Source organism: Saccopteryx bilineata, chromosome 11 (genome assembly GCF_036850765.1).
Source record: "Saccopteryx bilineata isolate mSacBil1 chromosome 11, mSacBil1_pri_phased_curated, whole genome shotgun sequence".
Taxonomy (NCBI): Eukaryota; Metazoa; Chordata; class Mammalia; order Chiroptera; family Emballonuridae; genus Saccopteryx; species Saccopteryx bilineata.
This window is the reverse complement of record NC_089500.1, coordinates 72,526,087-72,549,336: the sequence shown is the minus strand read 5'-3', so window position 1 is coordinate 72,549,336 and position 23,250 is coordinate 72,526,087. Positions and strand designations below refer to the sequence as shown.

At 44.9% G+C, this 23,250-nt stretch overlaps 1 protein-coding gene across 2 annotated transcripts in view; it reads right to left on the bottom strand.

Annotated features, from left to right (window-relative positions):
- The window catches only part of VAV3 (vav guanine nucleotide exchange factor 3), a 315,192-nt gene that overhangs the window by 42,205 nt on the left and 249,737 nt on the right, over positions 1-23,250 (bottom strand). For both annotated transcript variants that reach the window (XM_066246277.1, XM_066246278.1), the window contains exon 20: positions 8,634-8,770. In XM_066246277.1, the coding sequence (XP_066102374.1) occupies positions 8,634-8,770 (137 nt within the window). The remainder of the gene's footprint in view (positions 1-8,633; positions 8,771-23,250) is intronic.

The window sequence follows — 23,250 nt, the reverse complement described above, 5'->3', positions numbered from 1 at the left end:
AGAAGATGCAGAATCCTCCCTGTTCCGTGAGCTTAATTCTAAGAAGCGAATGTGTATAAAGCCTCCTACTGTATAGGAACCATAGAAGGCATGCCACGATTTTACATGTGCCTGTTTCTCTTGCTCCCTCCTCCCACCACCCCCGTAAGTATAATCTGCACCTTTTCTGGAAAAAAAATAAAGTTTCCAATAGGAACAACCTCTTTCAGCCTGAAGTAATGTTCTCCTTAGTTACTAAGTCCTAATGAACGGCCTAAAAAACAGGTTTACCATCAGTCAGTGACAGGACCAGAATGGTTCTCTGTGTTGTGACGCTCTGTCAGAACTGTGCCTTCCACCTGCACTGGGACCTACCCTAAACCCTTCTTCTATATTCATTCCACTTGAAGACAATCTTACAGAACTTTCAAGGAAAAGAGAAAGAGAACAAAGAAGAAAAGAGAACGCTGCCAAAGAAATCTTTTCAATGCAAAGATTTAACAGGGAACATTTTTACGGCTCAATTGGCCACTTTTTTGTTTGAAATAATAATAAAAATGCAGATAGTCCACTCACTTCAACAGCATTAGAAATTACTGTTGTTATAATAATAACGCAGACTAGACTTTGAATCGCTATTCAAACAAAGTTCTTGATAGCTAGTGGGGGATGATTTGCATTCTTGGGACAGATTATGTAGAAAACATGACAGTCTACAACAAAAACCTGACTTCCTGCACTAATGCGTGTAGGGACTCCCTTGGAAAAAACAGAGGAGAAAACAGGTTCATTTGAAAAAGCCTCTTTTTTTTTTTTTCTGGACGTTTCTAAATAAGCCAAAGCACTTAACTAATACAAAAGGCATTTTCGACATTCAAATTCAAAGACACTGTATCATCCTAATAACGCATCTAGATCTTTCTCCATAGGTTTAACTTTAAAAAGATTGGTGACAGTGTGATTTAAAAAAAAAAAAACCCTAAATAAAAAAGTTAAAATGGAAACCAGTCTCACTGCCTATGAGCTATGATCACCCCCTTAGATCATTAAGACCTCGAGGTTAGACACCAATTGTTTTGCTGGTGTTCCTCTCTGCACCAAACACAGAGCCACACACGGTAGCACTTTATTAGTACTTGACTGGACCGGTAGACGGATTCAGACACAGCAGCTTCCGTTTGATGAGCATGTGATAGAACTCTTTCATACATTGTGTCTTTTATTCGACACGCAGTCACGATCATGCGTTATTTATTTTCTTCTGTAGGCATTTTACGGATGGTAGAACAGAGGCCCACAGAGGAAAGCGTCTCCTTAAGGTCATTCCGCTAGAAGGCGGCAGAGTCGGTAACTTGACACTCAGCAAAACGAGCTACAATTTCCAGCACGCCGCTTGCTTCGTTGGTGCTAATTTTGTGCAACTGCAAATGAGGACGAACCAACTGGCAAGGGACCAAGAGAGGTGCTTAAAAACTACCTTCTCAAAAGCAATTACAAAGATCCCCGGTGCGGGAGTCACATCCTATGGGATGCAAACCACACAGCCCTGTCTTCTGTGACCATGAAAATGGGCAGACTGATGCAATGGGCTCCCTGGAAACTCACATGACTCCAGAGGATCGAACCCGCGACATTCCTTACGTGGGAGGGAAGAGTTTGTCATTCCAGATCATTCCACCAAGTAAGACCACCTTCAGACCCATTTCCTACACGTGCCTTCCGTATGTTCAGTCTACAAGAAAAAACTAGCTCTCTCATGACTGCCTCTGAGCACTGCCTTTTGAATTAAAACAATTATGTCAGGTTCAGCATGAAGGTTGTGGCAAGGATATCTTAAATGTATACTGATTCTTTGAAAACATACCCTTTCTCTGGTCGTTTTCAGAGCCCAAGTATCGTGCTCATTGTAATATCCTGTTTTCTAGAGATGCTTAATACGTTGGCTTATTATCAATAACTCACTTGTGAGCTGGAGAACATGGCTCTAACGACCTTGGAACCTCATCAATTGGATCATCTAGTCAGTGGCTCACATTCAATTTATCTGAGGTTCTATACAGATTATTCGTGCCTGGGTTCAACCCAGACCAGTTGTAGCCTAATCCCTGGATGTGGGGTTCTGTGTTGATGTTTTTACGAAGCGCCCCAGGTGATCCAGCCAGAGTTGGGGGCACTGCTCAGGGCCAGCCCTCTGTACACTGGGATTGAATGGGCCCGGGCCCTACAGCCATTTGGCTACAGGTGTGTGACCTGAATTCAAATTTTCCTCACTCTCCTATGGCCTTTTGATAGGAGCTAAAATAGTACCTGTTAACAAACATTCCTTGGACTGGCTTCGAGTGGCCCACAAGACAATTCTGACTCATGCTACCTCTTTGTCAGAAATATCAGAACTTGTAACGTATCTGCAAAAATTCAAACACATTGCTCGCCTCCAGCATGAACGGCTCTTCCAACAACAGACCTGATGTTGAGCCGACTATCAGAGTTGGCAATTGAAGTGTGAGCAGTGTCTGACTTGTGCACGCGGGGCTGACACTCAATACACACTAGCTGATCTGAAATAAATGTGCTAATTGTTTTTCTCTGTCCAGACATTAGCTTCCCTTGTTCCTATCACATATCCGCCCTCAACAGACACAGACAGACACTCTGTCATTGAAAGGCTCTCATTTCTCCCGAGAGCTTCCAAAGCCATTATTACACCATTGGACAAGGGAAGCTTCATGTTTCCACATCTGCTGAGAGAGAACGGTACATAATAACATCTTTCTTACCGTCTAGAAAGAACCGGAGGCAGTACCATTTTCTAAGAAGAGGGCTGTGGCTTCCACATGTAAGTCCCACATGTAAGAAGCTTGGAAGTCATCCCTCTGCCCTAACAAGTAAAAAGCTGAACAGACCTAAAAAGCAACAACTCGTCCTGGATTCCTAAGCAGGGGAGGGGGTCACAAGACAACCTATGGCCCCCAGAACTGAAGAGACAGACAGGCAAACACACGGGGTCACAGGTGCTGGAGCAGACACTCAACAGGGGACCACTCCGGACCCGGCGCCCATGTGGGGGCAGGAAAGCCTCAGCTGGGAGAGTCACCTTTAGGAGCCTGACCCGGTCACCGCAGTGGACATGGGCGAGAGAACCGCTCCGGTTTCTGGCGGGGGTGGGGGACGCCTCTCTTCCCGAGGCTCCTCCTCAGAGGAAACTATACTAACCAGAGCCTGACCTGCTGGGGTACCATCCGAGCTAAGCTGCCAGCCATCGGTTCCACCTTCGGGGGGGAGAAAACCAGGAAGAAACACTTGTGAAGTGTGTGTGTGTGTGTCCAGGGGCCCAGGATTGTAGAGCAGACGGCCCTGCCTGCGCCAACCTCACCACCACGTGACTCAAGGTCCACTCGCCGCCGTTCCCTTTACCAGGCACGTCACGCCTGCCTATCAGGAAACACGGCCAGGCACGGACACAGGCTACTTACCCGCATGCTGCCTCAGTCCACTCATCTATAAAATGGAGATAATCGTAGTATTTATTTTATAGAATTTTAATTAGTGCCATATGGGTTAATATATGTAATGTATGCTTAGAACTCTACTTTGGACATAAAGAGTGTATAATGGGCATTCGTCATTGGTGGTTGTTGTTATTATTATTATTATTATTATTATTATTAAAAAAGGCTAAATAAGAAGGAATTTATCCACTTCTGCCTGAAAATAGAGCTAGGCGTCAGAGGGTAGCCAGGAGAGGGACAGGGAAGGCTTCAGAGAGGAGGCAGCAGGCGAGCTGGCGCGGAGGCCGCAGGGCGCGCGGAGGGACGGGCCGGAGGAAGCGGGGACGTCAGCGCAGAGGGCATCGCAGGTCCCGCGCTTCACGGCGCTCCTCCCCTCAGGCCAGGCGTGACTTCCGTCCGGTCAGCGGGAAGGCACCGAAAAAATTGACCAAGGAATTCGGAAACTGCGCCTGAACTCGGCGGCGGTGAGAAGGGTCCCTGGGACAGACACATTCTGGAGGTCCGACCAGTCCGAAGGGGATCGCAGAGGTCAGGCAGCGGTCGACTGGAGTAGAAAGCAGGTGGTGACAGCAGAGATGGGCGGGGGTGGGGGGTGGGGGGTGCCCTGACTGTGACTGGGAAGGTACAGTGAGGACCGTTTAATGACTAAAGCGGCGTGGGGAGGAGCAGGAGAGCAGAAGGAACAGGGAAGACACAAAGGTTTCAGACCTGAGTGTAGGACAGCGGGTAGACGGAATGTGCATATCCTCAGCCAGCAGAATACAGAACACTGGCTGCTGTGCGTCCCACCTGGCACTGGGAAAGCATCCTCCCCCAAGGGAGCAGAATACACCCTCTTCACAGGTGCACACACAACACTTATCAGGACAGACCATATCATGGTCCAGAAACAATTCTTAATAAACTTAAAATGATTGAAGTCTTCCAAGAAACGAGAAGGGATTTTAAATTGGCTGAAGATGGAAACAGCATAACATTTTGGGAGAAGGCAAAGGGATTACTTAGAAATTCAGAACACTACCTGTTACATTAGAACAAGAAAGTTCTCAAATCGAGGAGAAAAAAAAAAAGCAAGCTACCTTACGGAGCTGGAAAAATAAGAGCAAATTTAACCCTAAATAAGGAGACAAAAAGAAGTAATGATCAGACCAGAGCGGAAATCAATGAATAGGAAACAGAAAAACGAGAGAATCAATGTAACTAAGAGCTGGTTCCATGAGAAGATCAATAAAACGCATAACCATCTAGTTAGACTAACCAGAAAAAAAAAAGAGCAAGAGAAGACACAAATTACCAATGTCAGAAATGGGGGCTCTGACATCACCACAGCTTCTATATACAAACCACCAAAACTCACTCAAAAAGCAACAGAAAGCCTGGAGGGCTACCTATGGAGTGGGGCAAAAGGTGTGTACAGTTGTTCCTACAGAAAATAATGCAATAATGAGCTTACCATTGTATCTACAGAAAATAACACAGTAATAATATAAGAATAAACTGCTTCACATACTACTGTAAGCCTACTTTGGCCCCACCCTGTAGTTATTCCAGTTGAATTTGTAATTAAAAAGAAATCTTCCTACAAAGATAAATCCAGCCCCAGACAGCTTGCTTCCCTGGTCAATTCTGTAAATCACGTTAGGAGAAAATAACCCTGACTTTATAAAAGCTCTTGCAAAAAATTTAAGAGGAGGCAATAGTCTTCGATTCATCCTTTGAGCATTAAACTATTACCAAACCCAGACAAAGACATCACAAGAAAATAAAATGACAACATACAAAAAAGGACAATGTGTCATTATCAATTGGGACTTATCTCAGGAAAGAAAGTTGAGTTTAACATCTGAAAACCAATTAATGTAAGTCATCATATTGACAAACTAAAAAAGAAAAATGAAATAATTTCAATTGATGCAGAAAAAACATTTGACAAAATCCAACAAGCATTCCTGATCAGAACCCTCAGCTAACAAGAATGGGAAGAGAACGCCCTTGTCTCAGAAAAAAAAGCTTTTATGAAAAACCACAGGCAACATTGTACCTAATGGTAAATGACTTCAAACTTTCCCCTCAGATCAGGAACAAAGCAAGGATGCACTTTTCCTACCACTTCTATTTCAACATTCTCCTGGAGGCTCTAAGCCATTGTCACAAGATCATAAAAAAAGACAAAGAAGGCATCTCAACTGCCGGGAAGAAGTGACACTGTGTTTATTCATTGGTAACAGGATTGTCCATATAAAATATCGGCAGGAATCTACAGTGAGAGTATATAGACGGTAAATATCATAAAATGGTGCTCAATATCATTAGTTATTAAGGAAATACAATTAAAACCACAATGAGACACGACTATGCATCTGTAAGAAGAGAGAAAGTTCAAGACTGAGCATACCCAGTGTTGGCAAGGATAAGGAGCACCCAGAACAGTCATACACGGCTGGGAGAACTGTAACTCAGTAAAATCACTTGGTAGAATGTTGCGGGTTATCTCTCAAAAAGTTAAACATATATCTACATATCATCCACCTGTCAGTATTCACCTAAGAAAAATGAAAGCACATGGTCATCCAAAGACATATACTTGAACGATCACAGAAGCTTTATTTGCAACAGTCCAAAACTGTTAGTAACCTGAAAGTCCATCAACAGGCTTATACGTGAATAAATTGTGCTACATCCATATATGTATAGAATAACAATCAGCAATTTTTAAAAAGGCACTTATTTCTCTTAGCATAATGTCCTCCAAGGTCTTCCATGTTTTTGCAAATGGCAGGACTTCCTGCCTTTGTAAGTCTGAATAAGATTTCATTGCATGCATACACCACATTGTATCTATTCGTCCACTGATAGGCATTGAGGTTTCCTCCATGTCTTGGCTATGCTTATATGAGGAATCTAAAATAGTCAGTCATAGGAAGGGGGAACAGAAGACTGGTTGCTAGGGGCTGGAGAAACATGGAAAGGGGAGGTGTTGGTAGGAGAACACCAATTTCAATTCTTATAGATGAATAAGTCCCAGGGACTTGCTGTACAGCAGAGTATATAATTATTAATACTGTATTCCATATTTAAGAATTTGCTAAGACTGTAAATTATATGTTAAGCATTCTTATCATATCCATCAAAAATAAACAAAGAGGGTGGGAGGAAACTTTTGAAGGTGATGGATATGTTTTTGGCCAAGACTGCGGTGATGATTCCAAGGATGTCTACTTATCTCCAACCTCATCAGGTTGCGTGCGTTATACAACCACAGCTTTTTCTATGTCAATCATACCTCCATAAAGTGGTTTTAAAAAAAAAAATGAGAAAGAACTGTTGTTACGTTAACACGGTTACACCTCAAGATAATTAACGTTGGGTAAAAAAAGCCGTACCAAATTAAAAGTACATAATATATGATGTGTTATATGAAATTCTAAAAAAAACACAAACGTCATCTAGAGTGTGAAAGTCGCAAAGGGGTTGGCTGGGGTGGGGGAGGGGTGTGGGGGTGTACACACACTCTGGGGGCTGATCTCGTTATCCTGGTTGGTGGTGATGCTTTCACTCATATATACGTTTGCCAAAACACCAAACTGTATACTGTAAACGTGGTTATAGATCTCAAAGCCGTTGGTTTCAAGTAGCACCAGTGAGGTGGGTCACAATCGCTTCTGCAGGAGAAGACCACAGTATGGACGGATAGGGGAAGCAGAGACGGGGGAGGGGGGGCTGCTCTCCCGAGAAGCTCTGCTTTGGCGATGGGGGCGGGAGGCAGACAGCCAGACAACAGGCTGAGTTACACGTGTTTCAGGAGGGGAGGAGCTTGAGCACATTTACACGCTGTAGGAAAGGAGTCAACGGGGAAGGAAGGTGAACATGTAGGGATCAAGAGCCAGCATAGCCTGACCTGTGGTGGCGCAGTGGATAAAGCGTCGACCTGGAAATGCTGAGGTCGCCGGTTCGAAACCCTGGGCTTGCCTGGTCAAGGCACATATGGGAGTTGATGCTTCCAGTTCCTCCCCCCTTCTCTCTCTCTGTCTCCCTCTCCTCTCTCTCTTTCTCTGTCTCTCTCTCTCCCTCTCTCTCTCTCCTCTCTAAAAATGAATAAATAAAATAAAATACTTGAATGAGAGAATCTGACAGGCACAAAAGCAGGTGTGTTTTGTGGTCGAGTTGGGAGACAGAGGGTAGACAGAATTTAGTCTGTCACTCTCTTTTTCTTTTGGGGGGAAAGATGAGGTCTGAGAGGAACAGGATGCTTAAGGAGAATGGGGAGCTTTGGCCAAGTCATGGGCTACAGCAACTGAAACGTAATTGGAAACAGATGTTCAATCCGGAGGAGGCATTCTTCTGAAACAAGATAGGAGGCAATACAAGTCTTCCACAAACAAAATAGCTGTTATTTATGCACGTGCATGATGGGTTACTACCCAGCAGTCCACCTCCGCTGTCTCTTCACCTCTGACCAAAGTTCACTCCAATTCAACAAACTCTTTAATTCTGTTGGAAAATATTTCTAGAATACACATGAGTAGAGCCAATAATTTAATGAGCAGCAATGTCCTACCACCCTACTGTATCAAGTCCTAGCACTATGCCACGTATACCTCAGTCAACAAAACCCTTGAACCAAATACAGGCATACTGACCAGGAGAGATCTCACCACCAGCACATATCAACTGCTCACTCATTTTTTCGCATTTCATATATTTCATGAGTGATGCTCAGAGCACCTCTGAGAATCTCAGGTAATACTGTGGGCAGGGACGCATCAAATATGGCCACTGGCACGCTAATTAGCTAACTCCCCTTAAGTGAACCATTAATACATGCAAGCCATGCAAATTAGATCATACCCACAGGTCCTAGGTTTGGGGGGAAAAATGCTCTTGCAAAATATAATTTTTTAAAAAAAATAAAAAAATTGGTAATTATGATTCACAACACTGACAGCATTTATCTTGAGTGTTCTAATGCTCATTGCCACTTCAGCATTGGTAAATATGAGGAAGGTTAATAAAATTATTTTTTCCCACAGCACGTAAAATTTCTGAAGCCAAAAGCAGTCAGTCAGTTTCTAAAAACAAGAGTATTGTCCTTGAAGCGGGAATAGGTCGTTCGTGAAACCCACCAGACTGCCGTTGAGACCGTACCTGCCAGAACGTGCTATGTGCGTCTCCCCTCAGAAGTTCAACTGTGTCCCCGGCCTGGATGTGTAACGGGGGACCTTCGTGAAGAGCGGGGGGTGGCGTCCCGCTGTAGTTCCTGATGACCTGCATCTTTGGTAAACCTGGAAATAAGAACACAGCTTTTAAAACAGAGAAAATAAAACAAGAGCCAGTATTCACATTAAAAAGTTTCCATAGCCCCAAGTCCAAGTAGACGTCTGAAGGAACTGCAATGGGATGCATTCAAACTTTCTCCGAATTTGAGGCGCTCATGCAATAAGATGCGTGTTTACCCCCACCGGATCCCTTTCCCGCATTCCCTCTCCCTCACCATCCAGCTATTCTGAGTTGAGAAAGTATTTCTCTTTCAGCTGATGCTTACTTCATTAAAAAGAAGGAAAAAAAAAAATCACGTCCAGTTGAATGGAAAAGAACCTATTTTTTCATCCATTCTCTCCCTTCTGCCTGTGACCCTCTCCCCAGGCACTGCCAGGTGGCTCTCCCGTGGCCGCGCGTGTATTGCGGTGCCCGTCAAAGGCTCAGATCTCAAGGTTATCTTGGTGATTCGGAAGCAGACCTGGGGTGGATGTGCCGGGGCAAGACTTGAGACGTGTACGGGGAGGAATTCTTCTGGCTCAAATTCCGGCTTGCAAAAACAGAGCCAGGAAAGGGAGCGCGTCCAAGCCAATCTCACCGACCACGCCTGAGATCCAGACGCATCCCTAGCCTTTGCGGTTCTCTGAACGCGTGACGTGTCACGTCTGAGCGGCAGCTTCCGCTGCCTGTGGCCCTCGTTGCTCCACTAGCGTCCCCCATGGACAACCTCGCCGCCATTCAGAGGTGAAACCACTCCCCTGTCCAAGGGACCACTAGTCAGGAGGGTATCCGGGGTACATTCATGGGCTTGGGTCACCGCTCATGACACGCCAGGGCTTTTTACTCTTAACGATGGACTGCTGGAAAAGGTGTCGCTGGCGGAAAAGTCTGCACCAAGTACAGAAAGCAAGGTGAATGTCATTGAGGCTTTGATGTCCAAGTGACCCAGGAAAAGTCTCAGTATCTCCATGTGAAACGCTCCAGCAAACGGTTTCACGCCGTCCTCAAAAATCCCTTCCCAACACCCACCCCAAAGGGGGGAGAGTAAGTGCCAAGTAGATGGAACCGAAGAGTTTTTGCCAACACGTTCTCCTCCATCCAATCAACAGGAGACAGCAGGGCAGGAGAGCGTGGTGCCCTTCACCCCGATTCCGCTGCTGGGACTGCTGGGACGTGTCAGAGTTACCACAGCTCCCCTTGGCTCCAGTTCTTGCGCCCCAGGACCTCGGGCTGACTGTCATCCCACACCTTTCTGGGAGCGCTGTCCTACCAGACCAGGTGTTAGAAGGTGGCGCGCTTACACAAACAGCACGCATCGCCGTCCTTGCCAGAAACAACACTGGGCAACTCTCGTCAGTGGAGTTTATCTGACCTGCCTGCTGCCAGTGCTTAGAGCAGAGGAAGAGCTTACTTTCCAGTTAGGTTGCTCTCGGTCACTTCGCACGTTATAGAAACGCCTCGTCACTATGTGGTAGGTATGCCTGAGACGAGCATGATACTGTAGGTCAACTGCAATTGACCTACAATAAATTTCTAAGTAAAAAAAATTACTTAGAAATAAATATGTGGCCCTGGCCGGTTGGCTCAGCGGTAGAGCGTCGGCCTAGCGTGCGGAGGACCCGGGTTCGATTCCCGGCCAGGGCACACAGGAGAAGCACTCATTTGCTTCTCCACCCCTCCGCCACGCTTTCCTCTCTGTCTCTCTCTTCCCCTCCCGCAGCCAAGGCTCCATTGGAGCAAAGATGGCCCGGGCGCTGGGGATGGCTCTGTGGCCTCTGCCTCAGGCGCTAGAGTGGCTCTGGTGGCAACATGGCGACGCCCAGGATGGGCAGAGCATCGCCCCCTGGTGGGCAGAGCTTCGCCCCTGGTGGGCGTGCCGGGTGGATCCCTGTCGGGCGCATGCGGGAGTCTGTCTGACTGTCTCTCCCTGTTTCCAGCTTCAGAAAAATGAAAAAAAAAAAACAAAAAAAAAAAAACAAGAAATAAATATGCAAATGACGTAAGAGTATTTTCCCATTTAAAACCCTTCCTCCGGCACTCAGAGTTCAATCTGGACTCCTGGCCACAACCCACTAAACCATCTGTTCTCTGGGCCCCGTAACTCCCAGGCTCATCTTGTTCCAATCACACCTGCTCACGGTTTCTACGTCATTCTGACCGGGGTGCAGTTGCTTCAATGTCCTGAACACGTGGGTCCAGCCACCAGGACAGTCAATGCCATGAACCTTGCCTTATAATTCATATAGTTACTTTCTTGTCATCTGTCTCCTCTCCTGTCCTTTCCCATATATTTGTGCTGCCTACATTTGTATGTTCAACAGTGATTATTTTCATAATCCAAATTTAGCTTTTAATGATTAAAAAAAAACAAAACCACATTCAGATTTAATGGAACTACCACTTCATCATTCGTTCCGGCTGGCTTTTAAACAGTTCTTATATCTTTGGGCTTTTACCTAAAACGATCAATATGTACCACGGAGCCAAAGTTTTGCAGGAAATACAATTGTTTTTAATGTGCAAAACTGCTACTGGATACGTCGTAAAAGTCCTGAAGAATGACTTTCTTACTAATGCGTGCTCGTCCTGATGAGCCTTCCAATCGGATAGGCTTACATCACTGATGGAAAAAGAACGAACTGTGTTTTTATTCCACACACTCGACTGCTGAATCAGCATAAAAACACAAGTTCTAACATGAAAGTAGCTCATTCTTCCCCTACTCAGCCTTCTCTAGTCTCACTCTCCTTGCCACCACCCCCCCACCCAGGCTCTCCATGATTTTTTCCTCCTGACCTCCCTCCTCCCTGGGACCCCTGGCTGGAGTGGCAGACGGCCCCTTCACCTGCACTCCCAGAAGACCCAGCTGTGTGCAGACACAGTTTATTGACTGATGAGTCGAAGCCAAGAGCGTGGCTATCATATTCCTGGCTGGCACAGCTGCAGAGGAAGCTAATGACTCCAGACCATCGTTTTGATGTGTTGATTTTTTTTTTTTTTTTTGAGAGATCAGGGAGCCCTAATAAGGGTCAGGGACCAAGGATCACAAAGCATATCAACATAAAAATGCATATCAACTGGACAATCTCTTTACCCTTCTTATAAAAATTCTTCTGCAATAAACATCTGAAACAGGAAAAAGAAAAAGTAGAAGACCCATCTATCTCCTCTTTATAAAGTGGCCCTACATTGAAACAACTGATTTGAAAGCAGTCCCAGCTGCTGTCTTCATAAACTTTTACAAGCCTGCTCTCAAACTCTGGGGGGTCATCAGCCATCGGGACACCTCCCAGGGACCTCTAAGGTTTGCTTCTGCCTTGTTTACCTTGATTAGTACTTCCCCCTTAACCCTTTCCTGAAATATGAAAGTAATTCAAGCCAGACCGCACTGTTTAGTTGCATCCTTGTGAGTTTGGTGTGAACAGATGGGGTGTATAAAGGTATTGTGATAAGGTGCCCTCCCACAGCCAAGGGGAAGAGAGAGACAGAGAGGAAGGAGAGGGGGAGGGGTGGAGAAGCAGATGGGCGCTTCTCCTGTGTGCCCTGGCTGGAAATCGAACCCGGGACTCCCACACACTGGGCCGATGCTCTACTGCTGAACCAACTGGCCAGGCCGAGCCTATAAAGCTTTTGTCCTCTACAATTTTTCAATTTAAAATATTTGAAGTGTATGTAGAATATTGACTTGAAGAATAATAACGTTTTTTTACTGTTGTTTGTTTCTGTTTACCCATTAAAAATAATTTTGACTTTTTTTGGTCTCTCTACTATATCAATTCAAAAGTTATTACCACTCTTCCTGGCCTTTTGGGTTTATTTTTTCTTATTCTTACTTCCTTAAAGTTAGCCTTATTCTCTCTGAATTTTTAGCCTCCTATTTTTTTTTTCCTACACAAAGAGCTTCTTTCATCAACCTGAAATATCCAAATCATGCTATGGTTTCAACTTGTTCAAATTTACCAGAAGCAGCTATTTAAATGTTTAGATATACAGTTGCTTCTAATTATCTGGAAAAAAAAATAATAAAAATCAAATGAAGCCTACATCCCAAGGGTATAATAAAAAATATAAAAGTAATAATTATTAAATATAAAAGTAGCAATCACTAAAATGTAAACTGTCGACTACAAAGAAAAAAGAAAAGAAAATGTTGAAATAACAAGAAATTGTGCCAAAAAGTCATGAATCATAGGGAAGGCAGTTCTACTGGTAAAAACAGGACTGTACAGGGAGAAAGACACTGAGCTTGAACTTGTCCTGCCTTACTTCTCAAAATGCCAGTGACACGTAACACACAGTTCACATGCGGTCACAGTTTACAAAAACACCTGACTACAGCACATGATAGATGAATGTGGCACTTAATTCGAAAACCAGAGCACTGACTTCTCACTAACTTTCCATACCATGAAAAATGGCTGACCCTAAAAAAATGACCAGCTCCTTAGCTCTGGGACAGAGTCTGATCATTTCATCTACGTGTTTCTCCTTCTTTAATTAAGACAAGATCTTCCGGGACAATGAACGACACTTGTCCTTCCCTGCCAGGGCTCACCTCGTCCTAGCGTTGTGATATATACAGGCGTGGGTCATACAATGGCTGCTGTTGACTATTTTTAAAGTACAAAAAAAGAATTCCCTATGGTTTCACCTAATATGTGCCAAAACAGTCCTTTCAATGTATGTGTACGGAGTACGTCAGATTAATGAGACCACAGGAAAAAGGTCTGATTTACGTTCAAGTAGGACAACAAGCAGGCACAATTCTCGTAGAAAAGAACATTTTCCTAAGCCTGTGCTTGGGCAATGGCTGTGGGAAGCAACATTCATTAGCATGTCTCTGTTCAATACATTCAATAAACACTGGGTGAGCCCTGGTTCCCTCTACCTCAGAGCTATAGCTCTTCTGAAAAACCTAGTTACAGAATTTTCCTTTCAGGTGTCAACAATAAGGACAACTTATTTTGCTCTTTGAAGCTACAGGATATCATTTGCAACAAGAAAGTTCTTTTTTCTTTTCTGTAACGTTTTTTAACCTCTCTATAGGAAAAATACTTTTTATCCATTATGAAAAATCACAGAATGTTTCTTTTTTTGTTTGGAACAGAGACTGTCTTAAACCAGCTTTCTTTTATCAATCTCAAGTGGTAAAATTTGGTAACAAAGAATGATTTAATTTTTCAAGAGAGAGTTTTGCAAAGAGAGTTGAATGTTCGCTTTAAGACAAACATGTGATAAAACCAAACTACCGTATTTTTTACTCCATAAGACGTACATTTTTCCCCCAAAAGCAGAGGAGAAAATGGCCGTGCGTCTTATGGAGCGAAAAATACGGTATTTTATTAAATATTTTAACACACCATTTGGTTCAGAATATTTTTTTTCTTATTTTCCTCCTTAAAACCCTTAAGTGTGTCTTATGGTCAGGGGCGTCTTATGGAGCAAAAAATACGGTAATACTTTTTTTCCTTATAATCTTCAAGAATTTAACAACTTATATTTCTTCTTAAAATCACTTTGAGGTCACCACTCAGAAATCTAAGTTGTGGCAGTAACTTCTGCTTTTTAGCTTAGTGAAGCACCTGAGAAGTCATAGGTCACAGGAAACACAAAGGTAAGAAGAATCCAAGGTGGCCACCGTATGAACCAAAGAAGCCCATTACTTCTCGATTCTAAGATCTCTCTAGGGACTATTTCATCAAACAAATAAACTCACAAGCTCCTTCTCTAGTGAGCTATAGCTTCCTACTGTCTCCCAAATTGCTTTTTTTCTTTTTGTCTCCCTCCCCAATTGCACAGAACATCTCTCTGTTTTTGTCACCTTTCAACAAGACCAAATATAATGACTTTTTCACAAAACCGAGAAAATAAGTTTGAAAATGTTCTGAAGCCCTGGCTGGTTGGCTAAGTGGTAGAGTGTTGGCTCAGTGTGTGGATATCCTGGGTTCAATTCCCGATCAGGGCACACAGGAGAGGCAACCATCTGCTTCTCCACCCTCCTCCCCTCCCTCTTTCTCCCCCCCCCTCCCCACAGTCATGGCTTGATTGGTTCAAGCGAGTTGGCCCCAGGCACTGAGGATGGCTCTGTGGCCTCCTAATCAGGCACTGAAAATAGCTCGCTCAGTTGCCAAGCAACAGAACTACAGCCCTATATGGGCAGAGCATTGCCCCAAAGGGAGCTTGCCAGGTAGATTCTGGTTGGTGCGTATGGTGGGAATCTGTCTCTCTGCCTCCCCTCCTCTCACTTAAAAAAAAAAAAAAAGTTCTGAAAACTTACAAGGACTTTCCACGGATATAATACTTTGGAGTCTACAGGTATTTAAAACCTATTCATCCACAGATTGGGTTACTTCCTTGGCTCATGGCTGGCTGTGTCATTCAGTCATGAGATACAGGAGGCATCAGGGGTACAACAATGAGTAAGAGATAAGGTCCCATTCCTTAAAGAGCATCCAGTCAGGACAGAGAGGAAGACACACGCTCTCACCCAGGGTGACCCCGCTGTGACAGAGTCAGACGTGTGTGTCGCTAGGAAAGAGCTCAGCAGAAGCACCCAGACCAGGGAGCTCAGAGATGATTTCGAGGAAAGTGGCCGTTATTGTCCGGTAGGCCTCGGCCTGGCCTACAGAGGGCACACAGATCTCATCACATCTAAAGAGGCACAAACCTCTGTGCTTGAATGACCCTCCTCAGCGAGACTCTGCAGTCCAGCCACGGGAGAACAGACAGGTTGATTCAGACATTGGCAGAAGAGCAGTTCAAATGTTGGGCCGTAAAACTAACTTGATCAGACAAGTCCGTCAACACAAAAAGGAGCTGATGACCAGCACAGGGGTCCAGGAGCAGGGGGTCTCTAAGACCCGAATGAGAGAACGAGATACACTGCTCACAAAAATTAGGGGATCAGGGAACGTGCAGATACCCTAATACTTTCAGTCTTCGGTATGGTGCATTTCCACCAATGAAATCAAAGTTGGTTTGCATCTCATTTGCATAATTGAACAACTTTCTTTGACTTGTCCTTTGCTTTTCTGATCTTCTTGTTTAATAAAAAAAAATCAAATGCTTTTCTTTTATTGCTTCATATTCACTTTGAAATATCATCTAATTTTTGTGAGCAGTGTATTTGAATGCAATGTTGTAGAAACGGAACAACTTCAGGTGATGACAGGACCCAAGGTGTGGCTTGTGGGGCGTATGGCTGAAAGGGAGCCAGGGACAGAGGTCACCAGAGGTGAAAAGGTCACTGTCAGGTGAAGTGAGGAGGCTTGGGCTTCACAAATGGATTTTTCTATTTGACCTAATGATTCTTTATCTAGGAAAATACTACTTTGAAGAGTTTTTAATGACCTTAAAAAGAGGTGCATCCCACAATTATTGTGACTGCAATGAGAAGCACAGAATAAGCAGGATTTTCGGTGCATGTAAGTTATAAACACATTGTTGGGCAAATAAGTTTGTAAAATATGATTTTTTAAGTTTGCTCACTTTGTTAAAAATGGCGCTGGGCAGTGCCAGGCATGTGTCTGCGAAATTGCTAATTACTTTCCTGCTAGAGAAGGGCCATTGTTATGCTAATATATGCTAGAGGCAGGGTTTCAGGCCAAAAAGTTTTGAAAAGAGCAGAGAAGGAGAAGAAGAAGAAGAAGAGAAGCCATTTTTACAGAGTAAGAGCAAAGAGAGAGGAGCCAGGATGGCAGGGTGCTAAAGGAGAAGCCAGTTTTGCTGAGTAAGAAGCCATGTTGGCAGATGGGGGACCAGAGGTGACTGAGACTGGTGGGGGCCCTTGATTCCAGGAAAAACTGGAGGAGATTCTCCTGGTTGTGGAACCGGATCATGTGTCAGGGTTTGGGAGCCCTGTGTGTGTTGCTCGTATGCCAGTATGAGAGTTGAATAAAGGAATGGCCCACCAGTTTTCGGCTCCACTGTTTCTTTACCATCTGCCCGAATCCAATGGGAACCTGCATGTGCCTGGCAGCGACAGCGATGGCCGTGACTACTGGCCATACACACATGTAGGAACCGGAGCAGAGATGTTGCTACTTTGAACTTCGTTTCTATATTTCTATCTTCATCCTTTGATTACGTCTGGATTTGCTGACAGCGATGCCATCGATGACAGTACAAAGTACCAAACTGCTAACGAATAAGCGTTCCAATTATTTAGCAATTGTTCTAGCTCCCCGGAGGGGCGCTCTGCCCCTCCCCCTCTGACTACCCGGCTCAGGCTTCAGCAACGGCCCACAGAGAGCGACACGAGTCAGCCTAACTCCTGCATACAAGCAGAGCCTCCAGCCTCGGCATGACCTGTCCCACGTTTGCCAGGGAAGACAAGAAGACAATCGTTCCTATTTCCTGAATAATGAAAGTAAGACTTCAGCTTACAAAACAAAACAGTCTAACAAAGGACAGGTCACTATGCTATAAAGGTGACATTTACGAGCAGATTCCACATCTATAAAGTCATGGCCTAAAAATAAAAATCATTTTTTTTCCCCCCCAGCAGAATTTCAAATTTCACAGCCTATGTTTTCTTGACTTTTCTGTTCTGGTGACTGCTGGTAATAAGGAGTGTTACAGAAGAGGGTGGCTAGGGAAGAACTGTTAGACACAGGGACCTAATCCTGACATTTCTGTCCCAAGCCCCACCTCTGGGTACATATCCTCTTAGACACCACACTGGTTCATAGAACCCTGAACATAACACTTTTGATCCCAGCATGACGTGGCTCCACAGGCCGATGGGAGGTCCACCCAGCGACTAGAGGTGCAGCAAAGCACACGAGCCAATGCAAAGATCCCGCACAACTGTGCTCTGTGGCTCACAGAATGAGTCTCATGACGAAAGTTCTGTTAACTATAAACGTGAAACAGAGCTCAAGAATTAAAGCATCATCTTCAGACACGTTATTTGGTAATATCTTCAGGGGCTTCAGAGGTACCACTGGAAATGCACGTCCAGGAACTTGAATGTCCAATCAGTTTATTAGTAGAGTCACATGAAAGAAATGGCTAATTGCTATTAGTACAAACACACAGGGGAAATATAATGTAGTTTAGGTCTGAGTTTTTATTTTGGCTTAAAGTTTATACTATAAGGATGTGAGCATTTCTTTAAATGTCATTTTGCCACCACTTTTGTACTGGGCACACCACTTCAATATATCTTTTTAATTAAAAACACGCAGACACACACACACATACACACACTTCTGTTCAAATAAATGACCTCCATAAAGTCACTGACATGGAAATACAGAACACACCACTATAGCCTCACTGGCGGTGGTGCAGTAGAGTGAGTGTGGGCCCAGGACACAGAGGGCCCAGTTTGAAACCTCAAGGTTTCCAGGCTAGAGTGCAGGCTCATCGGCTTGAGCATGGGGTCGCCAGCTTGAGTGTGGGTTTATCGGCATGGTCCCAAGGTCACTAGCTTGCGTCCAAGGTTGTTGGCTTGAAGCCCAAGGTCTCTGGCCTGAACCCAAAGTCGCTGGCTTGAGCAAGGGGTCGCTGACCGAACCTGAGCCCTCCCCCCACCTCGGTCAGGGCTTCCCATATAAGAAGCAAAAAATAAATTAAAAACTGAAATAAAAAAATTAAGTGAAGAAACTACAAACTGAAGCTTCTTATCTCTCATCTCTCTCCCCTGCCCCTTTCTCTCCCTCCTTAAAAAAAAAAAAGTATATCTATAAAACATATAAGTAGAGCATAAAAGGTTTGACTTGTTCCTTCAGAGCTATACATAAGAAATGGGATTAGATAAATTCATCAAAGGAGTTCAGTTTGTAAATAAATAAATGGCTACAGATGTCCCTGTGAAAAAGAGGAACTGCTTACACGAGCACCCGACAGGCCCAGCACCTGACTGATTCCGTAAGGAAAACCGTCTGGGACTCAGAAGTGTCTCTTTTAGAGAACTCAGGTATACTGATAACACAGCTGCTCTTTTTATGATGGGGCATGCTATTATTTTTACGTAACTGTAACTACACAGAAGTACACAGACACAAAAAGATCTTCTATTTTTACGTTACATTCTTAGAATCTATAGAAATGTACCTTGGTTTAGTTATATATTTTAAGAAAATACTTACTAAGCAGCCACTATATATCAGCTACTATGTGAGGTCTTAGGGATGTGTTTTCTGTCGAAGGTTTCTTGTCATAAATGAGTGTAAACATGCAAAGAGTTTTTCGGTAACATCTATCGATGAGGTAGCGAGGCCTCCAATGAGGAACAGGGTGGTGGCTACCCCAGACCCTTCCCCATGGCGCCATCCTCACTACCTAAACTGAGAAATAGCCAGATGACTACATTTGAAAGGGCAAAGCTTTAGACTTTCCTTCCTACCCCCTCCACGCAAAAGAAAGCTCCTAAAATGCCAACAGTGTGAAAAAAAAACAACCTCTCCAACAATTACAATTATTTGGCATCAAAAAGAATTCCTGTGGCTGATCTGATTCATCCGAAATGCACTCACATCTCTCCCACTTCATGTTTTCCCTCTCCGAGTTTATTCTGTCTCGGTCTGAGGCTAGAGCATGTGAGGCTCTGCGATGCTGAGAAAGGGGGTGGGTTTCCTGGTTGGCAGACCTCATTCGCCCGGCTGTGACTCTTTGAACAAGAGCACTGACAGTGAACTCCACTTTCAAGGTGCTGAACTTGAAGAATTCCTGTTTGCTGGGCCGGGTTGTGTAACTGTTATTTTCATGTTAATTGCCACAAGTGAGTGGGAAGGCATTTGGAAGATGTCCCTCCCTTGGCTTTGAAACAAGGTGACTAGAAAAGAAACGAACGCATGGGCCAGCTTTTCGAGACATCCATGTACCTCTCTGCAGAAAGACCGAAATACACTGTGACCGTCGGCCTCACACTTCCCTCTCTAACTCGCCCAGACTCACTAGGCCCCACCCCCCTAACCCCCTACCCCCACCCTTGAGGACACAACAACCTTCTCTCTGGCTGCAACATGCAGGAGGCCTAGGAAGAATTCATTTGCTAGTACTTTGGCTTTTAGCTTCTGTCTCGTCTTTTCCTAAGCCATCCTTGTATCGCTATGATTATTAACTTAAAAAAAAAATCTTCCAAATGCTTCCTTTGTGCATAGATTGGAAGTGATTAATCAATACATGCATGTCCTGGCCCTCATAAAACTGGACATCTAACAGGGAATAAAAAAATTATACGGGCGATTATTCTAAAGCATCATGAGTTTTATGGTATAAAAGTTGCAAGTGCTACTACGGAAGCAAAAAGCAGGCAGACAGACTCCTCACGGGGTCAGGGGAGGGAGCCACAGGCTGAGAGTCCTGTTCCTAAGCGGCTTGCCCACGTGACTCTAGTCTGTGTAACGATGTGGGTGAGATGGGGTTTTTTTTTCCTTCTCTAAGAAATGGGACTCTAAAAAGCACTCTTATTAAAATTATAACAATTTATGGAATTTTAAATAACAATGAAAAGTTAATTTGCAAAAACATAATTGGGATTATCTTTCAAATATTCATTCCAGTACAGTTTCTGACATGAAAAAATTGGAAACAAGCTAAATGAATAGCAATCAGGAACTGGGTAAATTAAATTCAAGGTACCTCCTTATTACTGCACAGCAAGCAGAAATTTAAAAAGAATGTTCGAGAAGATGGCTTCATGATACAGAATCATATTCAAGCATGTTGTCAAGGGGGTGAAAATGCAGGTTACAGAACAGCCAGGTACACAGTAAGACCTCATTTCTGTTAAAAAAAAAATAGGAAGAGCCCTGGCTGGTTGGTTCGGTGGTAATGTCAGCCCAATGTGTGGAAGTCCCGGGTTTGATTCTCCACCCCTCCCCCTCTCCTTCCTCTCTCTCTCTCTCTTCCCCTCCCGTAGCCAAGGCTCCATTGGAACAGAGTTGGCCCGGGCACTGAGGATGGCTCCATGGCCTCTGCCTCAGGTGCTAGAATGGCTCCGGTTGCAGCAGAGCAACACCCCAGATGGGCAGAGCATCCATGTAACTCTCCACAGAAAGATACTCGTGGGCATGCTGGGTGGATCCCAGTCGGTAGCATGAGGGAATCTGTCTCTCTGCCTCCCCACTTCTCACTTCAGAAAAATACAAAAAAAAAAAAAAAAAAATAGGGAGAGAAGCACAGAACAGCCTGTGAAGACTCACACCACCAGTTCAGAGTGGTTAAATTAGGTTTGCAAAAGTGTAAGAACTTTTTGCTTGTCTAAACTTTATACAGTTAGCATCTGTTTCTTCCATACAGTTTTTAAAGAATTTTTGTTCTTGTTGTTAAACAAAGTCCTCCAATGACGCCCCAGTCATCTGCCAAACACAGTCCAAAGCTCCTTGTCCTGACCATAAGCCAGCGGTCACCTACCATGACATTCTGGTCGCCAGCCACCAGAGCTGGCCCTCCTCAGCACTGCACCTGGATGTGACTTGGAGGAGTACCCGCTCTGGGTGGGCTTGGCAAGCAGGTGGCACGTCTGTGTAACAAAGGGCTCTGTCGCCGTTCCCTGGGATGGCACTGCCAGTGCTGAGCCCCAAGGAACACCGGTTGGAGTCCCCTCCCTGGCACCATGCAGCGCGCACAGCCCACTCGACCATGAGCTGGCGCAAGGCAGGCGGACGCTCCCTTGCTCGCACAGTGCTTCCGCGACCTTTCGAATGACTATCACAGAAATGACTGAGTTGAATGTAAATTGTACATTACTATTTTGCTTCCTCCCCACTCAAAATGCCATCTTCACAAGGCCAGGGGCCATGAATTATTCAACTGTCAAAGTGACTACGGCATTTGGTACCCAACATTCTCTCGATAAAGGCCTGTTGAATAAATGAATAAAGCTGTGCGAATGTTCATCAGCAGAAAATAAAAGTTAAAAAAAAATTTCTTTTGACATTTTTCCAAAACATGTATATTTCTTTTTTTTTTTTTTTTTTTTTTCCGAAGCTGGAAATGGGGAGAGACAGTCAGACAGACTCCCACATGCGCCCGACCGGGATCCACCCGGCTCACCCACCAGGGGCGACGCTCTGACCACCAGGGGTCGATGCTCTGCCCCTCCGGGGCATCGCTCTGCCGCAACCAGAGCCACTCTAGCGCCTGGGGCAGAGGCCAAGGAGCCATCCCCAGCACCTGGGCCATCTTTGCTCCAATGGAGCCTTGGCTACGGGAGGGGAAGAGAGAGACAGAGAGGAAGGAGGGGGGGCGGGGGTGGAGAAGCAAATGGGCGCTTCTCCTATGTGCCCTGGCCGGGAATCAAACCCAGGTCCCCCGCACGCCAGGCCGACGCTCTACCGCTGAGCCAACCAGCCAGGGCCACATGTATATTTCTTGACCAAAGCTGCTTATACACAAATACAATGGCCTAATAGGGCCATGTGCTGTGTAAACGAATGTGAAAATTCTCTCTTTTGGCTGCGGCGCAGTTTCAGACTCTAAGGCCCTGATGACAACTGTGGTTCTCGTCTACAGCTAACACACTCTGGGACTCAGAAATAACCAACTTCTCCAGCGGTCGCTGCCAAGGAAACTGAAGCTGGCACCCCAGACTGGTTGGGAGAAGTACTTTTCCCTCTATTGAAATGAACAGTAATTGTTTAGATGTCGAAGTCATTCCGTGCCTGTAAGCAAAGAACGGAACAGCTCGGCAAGCAAATAAAATGTAAATTCATAATCTGACGAATTGCTCACACGGCGCAGCCCCGAAGTCTTCAGACCTGCACCCTGGAGTTAAGTGATCTGATCCTGCCGTTTGCGCTCTGGGCCGTCTCAGCAGCGGGTCTCCTCTGCTGCCCGCAGACGCCGGCGAATTAACATGCCCACATGTCACCGATACACACACACATCTAGTCCCTTTTCTCTGATTAAAAGTTCTATTTTAAAATATGACAAATGGCTTTAAGAAAAAAAAAATGTTCCAGTTAAGGCTCAGAACACATTGCAGAGACTCAGAACACAGGCATGGAAAAATACCTTCTCCACTTTGATTCTTTTCAATTAGGATTTTTCTTAAAGACTTTTCGGCCTGGCGGAAAGATACGGTTTCTGCCTGCGCCCGAGATAAGGTCACTGGAACAGAAGTCCTCACGGAGCCCGCCCAGAGCCCACACCCGCGCCGGCTGCCCCGTGATCAATGCTTTGGAGATCCAACAGTCCTCTCTCCTATTTTATTAAAAGCACGGAGAGCCGAACAGGTTTCGTTCAAAGGCCACTGGTTTTAAAGTTTCTTATGTCCCGCATCCAACCAAACCGACAGGTTAGAATAATGAGGTTTTCGCAGGAACATTTTACCGACCCAAATTAAAGCTCCGAGCGCTCCCACGCTTTACAGAAAGGGGCTAACGGGAGCATCTGCTCCGGGCGCCTAATGGGGAGAGAAAGACAGACACAACGGCATCTGAGGACCGGGCCAGGAAACGGAGCTAAAAGTTTCTACCTCTACCTAACGACTAGTTAAAATGCTGGCAGGTAAGAGCACGCTCAGAACGGGGCAGATGTCAGCCTGGAAGCAGGA